The sequence below is a fragment of the Cebidichthys violaceus genome, unplaced genomic scaffold, assembly GCF_023349555.1.
Source record: "Cebidichthys violaceus isolate CVI_PGR_0920_01 unplaced genomic scaffold, fCebVio1.0.p SCAF_36, whole genome shotgun sequence".
NCBI lineage: Eukaryota > Metazoa > Chordata > Actinopteri > Perciformes > Stichaeidae > Cebidichthys > Cebidichthys violaceus.
Window position 1 is genome coordinate 621,845 of NW_027176550.1, and position 8,567 is coordinate 630,411.

At 47.9% G+C, this 8,567-nt stretch overlaps 1 protein-coding gene across 1 annotated transcript; it reads right to left on the bottom strand.

Annotated features, from left to right (window-relative positions):
• Nucleotides 1-1,393: 1,393 nt before the first annotated feature.
• LOC137883981 (uncharacterized) lies at nt 1,394-7,862 on the bottom strand. Its single transcript, XM_068725600.1, has 7 exons — nt 7,457-7,862; nt 4,101-4,178; nt 3,810-3,878; nt 3,578-3,694; nt 2,845-3,133; nt 2,614-2,699; nt 1,394-1,807 (listed from the first exon to the last, which is right to left on the bottom strand). Exons 1-7 carry the CDS (start codon nt 7,817-7,819, stop codon nt 1,394-1,396), a joined length of 1,416 nt encoding a protein of 471 aa, XP_068581701.1. The 5' UTR covers nt 7,820-7,862.
• Between the last annotated feature and the right edge of the window lie 705 nt (nt 7,863-8,567).

An 8,567-nucleotide genomic window follows, 5' to 3' on the forward strand; every position in this document is an offset into this window, starting at 1 on the left:
CACATCATTAATATAATATAATAATAATAATAATAATAAACTACCCTGTGAATCCAGGATTACATTTTACGTTAGTGTATTACTTAATCACACCCACAGTCTCGTAGTAAAACTCACTTTAGGTCACCTAAATGAGTCACTGTTTACTAAATGAGAAATATTACGAGCTGCTGTGACTCTCCTCAGATAGTTTCATAAACTGCAGACACACAATCCTGCCCAGCGTCTTTCTTATCCTCACTCTTTTAGTTACTTACGATTCCACTCTCGACCATCTGCTTGTCGGCCTTCTTCTCCTCCAGCTCCTCCGTCGTCTTGAAGAGCTCCTGTGGAACAAACAACAGTAATGGTACGAGGAGGAGCAGTGTTGCTCCACTGCCCTTGGGTTTGTTCGTAGTTTGTTTGCTGTTTTATTTTGATAGTCACTCTCCACGTGTTCTACTTCCTCTCCTGTGTTTCATTAGTGAATCAGTTCCTTGTGTGTACTGTCCTCTGGGTTTGTTCTTCATTAGTTCTGGTGTGTGCAGCTCCTTTGAACTGATTTGTGATGGTCAGTTCAATGTGTTTTGAGTGATGAAGGAACATTACATATTACAGTAAACACTGCGTTTGTTCACCTCGATGTGGCTCTGTTTCTGTCTGCTGTCGTCACGCAGACTTCTGGTGGATTCATGCAGCTTCTCACACTCGCCCTGAATCTCCAGGATCGCCTTCTGCACATCGTTCATCAGCTCCACGTTCTGAGACACACACACACACACACACACACACACACACACACACACACACACACACACACAGTATTTAAATTACTGCTTCATGACCAGAGAGGACAGGAAAGGGGCTGTGGTGGAAAACCTCCAACACCCAGAATGCACTGGGCTCAGTGCGGCCTCTTCCTCCTCTATACGCCATAATCCCTCCACACTGTATTCTGACTCATATAAGAAGCACCGCATGTTCAAACTGTGGAGCTACAACCTGGAGTTCTAACAGCCGCTCCGCAGCAAACATCATTCGGCTAACGTTTGGTGGCAAATGAACGCCTCAAGTGATGTCACTTGAGTCGGCGTCGGCTCAACACTACAAGTTTGAACAGTCAGAAATAATCTGGAGGTTTGGAGTTAGAAAGAAGTGAAACCTCTGTAGCTGCAGGCTACATTAGCCGCTACTAGCACAACACGCCACAATCTACCACATCGATCTACTGTCTGCGGCCAAGTTGCATTGTGGGTAATGTAGGTGCCGGGTTTCGACAAGGAAGGAGAACAAAAAGACAACATCTGTGGTTCTGCTGCTTCTATTTTGAAACCTTCCAGAGTGAGTCTGATACTGGTGTAGGAGTGTGATGCTGAACCAGTGAAATACTCTGTTCATCTCCTCCTCACGCTTCTCAGGCAATGCATGCTGGGATGCCCGCCTGAAGAGGACGAACAGGACTAGCAGTGTTACTAACTACAGTGGTGAAGTACTCTAAACTCTTGTGGAATCTGTCTACAGAGCCGAGCTCCTCGTGGTGGTTCTTCATCAGCCTCTCTGTGCTGCAGGTCCAGCTTGCCTCTAGGTTCGGCGGCCCTGCTGGGCCTCCGGTCTGCTGCTGCTGCTGCTGCTGCAGGAGGCCGCTCACGGTGTCCTGCAGCAGCTCATAGTGCTGGAACAGCAGGCTGAGCTTCCGGCCCGTGTTCACCGAGCTCTCTCTGCTCTGCTCTCTGCTCTGGCTACCGGCGCTCTCGTCCCGCCCGGCCTCGGACAGCTGAGAGGACAGGGACTGCATCGCGTCCTCCAACAAGCCGCGCAGGTCGTCCAGCTGGGGTCAGAGGGCAGAGAGCTCAGATTAGACGGATACGTGTCGAGCTCTTTAACAACTGGACATCGTTCGCTCTGTTCTATACGTGCCGGTTGGTCTTCATCAGACCATCTTTATCAAAGTGATGCTGCGTCACGCGTGTGACCGTAAAGCAACAGCAGCAGCTGTTGAGACATAGAGATGAAAACATATGAAAGATGCCAACTGCAGGCGTCTAAGTGTTCTCATGTCACGTTTACGTACTGCTGGTCTAAACTGCTGCTGCTGTTCCTGTTCTTAGTCGTGATAACAGGATCTGTGCTTCACATAGTGTCCCTGTGTGTCCTCGTCATTCACTGACTCCCCCTGACTGTCCTCCTGTCTGACCTGGTCTTGGAGGTCTCCGTCTGTCGCTCTCTCCACACATAAAGCCCGTTTGGCCTTCAGCTGCTTCACCTCCTCCTCCAGCTTCCTCACAGCCTTCCTGCATGACGGTGATGAATATGAACTCAGAGAGCGACGCCTGAGTGCTCACAAAGGGCTCAAATATGTATAAACATATATATATATATATATATATATATGAACTCTGCCCTGTGTTTGTCTGTGTCCACCTGTCTTTACCTGAGGGAGGACATTTGCTGTCTGAGCTCACGAGAGGCCGAGCTGTCTGACTCCTCCCCTGAAGCCACTGAGCCGGTTTCTCTCTCCTGGCTGCTTATGTTCATGAACATGTCCTCCGGACTGTCCAGCTTTGGACAGACACATCATCACACCATCAGACCGGTGGTTTGGTTTTAAGAAGGTAGGAGCGTCCTCTCACCCACCTTCTCCCGGTCACTCATCAGGCCGTCTATCAGAGCTCTCTGCTGGTTCAGTTGATCCATCAGGCGACTCGACGCGTCCCGAGAACCTAAATGTACAATGTGACATCATGAGTGCGAGTAAACGCAGAAATCTCTGTTTTGAACTTGAGAACGACAGCTTGTCTCAAAGTGTTGGGGACCTTTACGTCAGTCGGTCCTCTGAGACTGAGGAGTCAGCTGAAGTGAACTTACTCTGCTCTCCGAGGTGGCTCAGCTGGGACCGCTCCGCCTTTCCCTCCTCCAGCGCAGCAACACGAGCTCCCAGCCGGCCCATGTTCCTCAGGGCCTCCAGCGTCTCCGAGAGGCGCTCTGAGGTCGGGTCCGCTTTAAAACCGGTCTGCTGCGGTGGTTCTGACAGGGGCGACCCGGCGTCCTCCACGGGGTCGAGAGTGGAGGAGGGAGGAGGTGCAGCGCTTCCAGCTGCGAGGTTGCTGTTGAAAGGTGTGTGTGTGGCTTCACCGAGTGTGTTTCTATCAATCTGCTGGTTGATAAGAAGTAGAAATGTTCACAAATGTAGACAACAATCCCGGTCGCTACTGCCCATGTGCAAACTAGTGCTACACACCTGTGGTCCAACAAGCTACTGTTTCTCCTGATAACGCTACAAATCAGCAGGAGCTAACGGCTAACACTAGTTAGCGTTAGCCGTTAGCAGCACTAGTCCCGCTCGGCTGAATAACAGCGCTCACGTCTGACGTTAACGGAGGTTCGCATTGACTTACATTATGATGCGTTCAAGTGAGTATTAGGCAAAGGTGAATTACAGCGTTATCATGACGTGTTCAAATGTAATCTGTAAAATGTATTAAAGGGAGTTTTTACAGCGATATGAAACAGATATTAAAGAGGTGTTGTAACATGTCTCTAGACTGAGAGCAGGTTTCCTATCCCAGTCCGGACCACAGCCTCTTCACGAGGGTCTCACCGTGGACTCGGTTCCTCTCTGGCTGAGCAGAGCGGACTGCATGAGGTCCCAGGTCTCACACCGATGACTCAGCTCCTCTGGGTCTGGATACTTCTGAACCGTGTCCCTCAGAGACCTCTGTCTCAGTGGAAACACAAGAGGTCATTACATCTCTCACACAAACAACTTTTAGAAACAAAAGGCGTCCACGATGTGACCGGATGCAGGGATGACTCTGTCCTCTGTGTCTCACCACGGACTCCTCCAGAGCGTCCACACGGCGGCAGCACTTCTCCACGTCGGAGGCCGTCTCTGCTTCGACCTTCAGGACACAACAGAGAGGCAGAACACTGCTGATATCTGCCCACTGAGACGTCTCTACACTCGTGGAACTTTTCTGAGATCCACTCATTTATCTTTAGCTCTGATGGAAACGCTGTAAAATCTCAAGATAAAGCGCCTCATGTTTCACGTTCTACACGTCAGAAACACTTCATGAATGTGTCACTGATCTGTTTGTGTGTATATATATGAACAGAGTCACCTTCTGTTGGTGGCAGAGCTTCATCTCCTCCTTCAGGTCGTCTCTCTGTTGGTGCAGCTCCTGAATGAGCTTCATGGCCTAAAATCACAACGGACCAACACGTTACCATCAGTCACTGCTTCAGGGTTAAAGTGACTCCAAAGACACGCATGATATCAAAGACAGATGTACGGCTCTAATGTCTGATGTCCCTGAGGACACTTTGACGGAGAATCTGAGCTCTGACCCCAGAGACAACAGACAGCTGACATGAGACGTATCAAGCTGTTACCCTTGTTCCACATGAGCCGAACATCCGCTCTTTAACCGGGATATTTCAATTTCAGGGTTTGTTGGCAGAGTAAACGCGCGTGTGTGTGTGTGTGTGTGTGTGTGTGTGTGTGTGTGTGTGTGTGTGTGTCACCACTGAAACAAAGGACATTCCTGAGTCTGTGTTTAACTGCTGACATGAAGTGATGCATAGCGACCCCACAGAGCGTCACCGTCTTCATCAGCGGCCTGAATGACTAACCGCTTGTTAATAAGTGCCGTCACACGGACTGACCCGCCGGAGGATTCTGCTCATTTATTTGGCGAACAAAGTCAAATATCCTGGGACCCACCTGAGGGTCCGGCCCACTGTTTGGGAATGAGCGGACTGCAGAGCCCCCAAATAGTGGGTTCAAGCTGTTTACGTCACCTGTTGGTTTGGAAGCATTGACTTCTGCATTTCGGCCGTCGCCATCTTGTTTTATTTGCAACCGATAAACAGGAAGTGACCACATCTGGACTGAGGAGGAGTGATGTAGAGACGCCGTATACGTCTCTGGTAGAGACCTGTCAATCACCGTGTAGCCCCGCCCCTAAATCATCCCCTGCTTCATGGTCTGTTTGACTCTAAATGTTCCATAATGTACTAAATGAACATCATGCTGTATTGAAGAAGACTGTAAACTAGAGATTGAGACCATAAACTCATGTTTACAATGTTTACTGAGGGAATAAATCAAGAGAGAAGTAGAGTCATTTTAGACTAGACTTCTATACAACCAGAGGAGTCGCCCCCTGGTGGACACTAGAGAGAATGCAGGTTTAACACTTTAAAGACCCGGAGGTTGTCTCCTGTTTCTATCAGACAGACGGAGCCAGAACAAAGACCTCGTGGGGAGCAGGACTCATAACTCCTCTTCGTTACTCTTTAACCTGAACCTGCCGCTGACTGTTGGTGCACTTTGATCACCAAGCGTCACTCAGCTGTTCTCACAGAGTCCTGTTCTATGACAACAGCTCCTCTGACAGGTGAACCCCGGTCTGACCCCCCCTGACCCCCCGACATGAGGCAGATACTGTAGTTATGCTGCAGACGGGGGGGGGGGGGGGGTACTCTGGTGATGGAGGGTAAGCCCGGTCACCTGCTCATAGTTAAGTCAGCGGATACGGCAGCTGACCCGGACGACGCCCACAGAGGACATGAATGATTCAGGCGAGCATCACCTGCACCTGCCCGATGTCCTGCTTTCCACCCGAGAGCTATTCTTCCCCTGACAACCAGAGTCATCTCTGCAGGGGACTAATTACCCCCCCGACACACGGAGGGGGAGGGGGGAGCACTCATCTCAGGGAGGAGGTAGGAAAAGGTGACGGCAAGTCTGGACAATGTCACGAACAAACACCTCCACCTGAACCGCCGATCTAACCCGTCGCTCCTTCTCCTGTTTGTCTTTTCACGATGAAGATCCTCTCCTCCTCTTCGTCTTCTTTGTTTGGACCCTGAACAGAAACCTGAACAGAGGTCATTTGAGATGTCAGGGCGTCGCCCGTCTCCTATTGTGTCCCAACTCCGTCATCAGCGGCCTAATACTACTGATCACCAGGTACAGAGTACTGCTGCCTCAGTACTAATACTACTGATCACCAGGTACAGAGTACTGCTGCCTCAGTACTAATACTACTGATCACCAGGTACAGAGTACTGCTGCCTCAGTACTAATACTACTGATCACCAGGTACAGAGTACTGCTGCCTCAGTACTAATACTACTGATCACCAGGTACAGAGTACTGCTGCCTCAGTACTAATACTACTGATCACCAGGTACAGAGTACTGCTGCCTCAGTACTAATACTACTGATCACCAGGTACAGAGTACTGCTGCCTCAGTACTAATACTACTGATCACCAGGTACAGAGTACTGCTGCCTCAGTACTAATACTACTGATCACCAGGTACAGAGTACTGCTGCCTCAGTACTAGTACTACTGATCACCAGGTAACAGAACTACGCCTCGTTAACAGAACGACCTCGTTAACAGAACTACGCTTTGTTAACAGCTGTAGAAATATGAATAGATTAAATAATTAGATGCTTTATTATAGATTTTTTGCTCACAGACCTGAAGCTCAGACTGTTAACGGTTTTATTGATCAGGATTTAATCAAGAGAAATATTATAATACATTATATAAATATGTATATATAACATTTAAACATATATATATATATATATATATATATTAAATATTTGTATACATATTAAGTATTTGTGTGTATATATATATATATATATATATTAAATATATATATACACACACACTCTTTGCACTTTGATTTTTAAACGATAACTATGATGTCACTGAGTTCAGTTATATTCAAAAATAAAACGTTTGAAATTGAAATGATCTCAAACGGACTGAATGAGGCGGAGATCTCACCTTAGACACGCCAACTGACCAGAGGAGGAGGAGGAAGAGGAGGAGGATGAGGAAGAGGAGGAAGAGGAGGAGGAGGATTAGGAAGGAGGAGGAGGAAAGAAGAGGATGAGGAAGAGGAGGAGGAAGAGGAGGACGAGGAGGAAGAGAAGGATGAGGAGGACGGAGGAGGAGAAAGAGGAAGAGGAAGAGGAGGAAGGAAGAGGAGGAAGAGGAGGAGGAGGAAGGAAGAGGAGGAAGAGGAGGAGGAGGAGGAGGAAGAGGAGGAGGAGGATGAGGAAGAGGAGGATGAGGAGGATGAGGAGGAGGATGAGGAGGAAGGAGGAGGAAGCGGAGGAGGAGAAAGAGGAGGAAGAAATAGGAGGAGGAGGTGGATGAGGAGGAAGAGGAGGAGGATAAGGAAGAGGAGGAGGAAGGAGGAGGAGGATGAGGAAGAGGAGGAAGGAGGAGGAAGGAAGAGGACGAGGAGGAAGGAGGAGGAAGAGGAGGAAGAGAAGGAGGATGAGGAAGAGGAGGAAGGAGGAGGAGGAAGGAGGCGGATGAGGATGAAGAGGAGGATGCGGAGGTGGAGGAAGGAGGATGAGGTGGATGAGGTGGATGAGGAGGATGAGGATGAAGAGGAGGATGAGTAGGTGGATGAGGAGGACTGAGTGAGGCGGTGCTCTCACCTCGGACACGCCGTCCTCGCAGGTCCGGATTCGGGACAACTGGCTGGAGGATGAGGAGGAGGAGGAAGAGGAGGAGGAGAGCTCTGGTCGCTCGATGCCGGGCTGAACCTCCTGCTCCCCCGTGGAGATGTCACTCTGACCCGGGTGCTGCTCCTCCTCTGTGTGGCTCCGGTCCTGGTGGTGCTGGTCCTGTTTGAGAGCATCTGGACCGGGAGTCCACGTGGTCTTCAGCCCCCGGATGTCCAGCTGTCGGAGCACTTCGTGGAGCAGCGCGTGCAGGGCGCTGAAGTTGACCGCCCCTCTCTGAGGCGTCCCGATGGCCAAATTCAACAACTCAAACAAGCTGCTAATCTCCTCCGACATCTTTGTTCGTGTTGGAGATTCAGTTAAAAGTCCGTTAAAAGTTAAACTTAAACGTTGCTAACTAATTTGGCTCGTGACAACGTCCATGTGCTGATTAAAAGTGAACATATATGATAAAATATATATTTTAAAATCACTTTTGTATTTTTTAACGTTATTAACTCACGTTAATCGCGTCCGGTATCTAATCTCGGTGGCTGTTGGTCGAGTGTAACGTTAACTGAGAAAACAGCAACCGCGGCTGCGTCAAAACGCACGCGTTTACCGGAAACACAGAGATTTGCCTTTCAAACTAAAACTTCAAGTCGAAACGGAAATTGTAAATAATTCAAATTTTAATTATTTATATAAGCATGCTCTTTAGTTTAACATGTTATACTATCCTTTTGCAATGTAACTAAGCAGCCTACATTACTGTACTTAAGTACAAATTTGAGGAACTTTACTTGAGTATATTTTATTATATATAATAAATATTATATTATATTATAATATATTTTCATGCTATTTAAACTTCTACTCCACTACTTTTATCTGACAGCTTAAGTTACTTTAATTGAGTTATGTACTTTATAAAACAGTTTGTAATGAATTTAACTACAGTACAGTACAGTAGAAATGATTAGTCTATAAATTAATTAGTCGATCAACAGAAAATTAATTGGCAACTATTTTGATGGTTGAAGTCATTTTTTATGTAAAAACATTTCATGATTCTAGCTTCACAAAAGAGAAGATTCGACGCCTT

Excerpts from the sequence above, each read along its gene's own strand:
- LOC137883981 (XM_068725600.1), bottom strand. The coding sequence starts at position 7,819 with ATGTCGGAGGAGATTAGCAGCTTGTTTGAGTTGTTGAATTTGGCCATC. Across the intron at positions 3,879-4,100 it reads AGCTCTGCCACCAACAGAAG|GTCGAAGCAGAGACGGCCTC; the intron begins GTGACTCTGTTC and ends TGTGTCCTGAAG. Across the intron at positions 2,700-2,844 it reads GAGCCACCTCGGAGAGCAGA|GTTCTCGGGACGCGTCGAGT; the intron begins GTAAGTTCACTT and ends TTGTACATTTAG.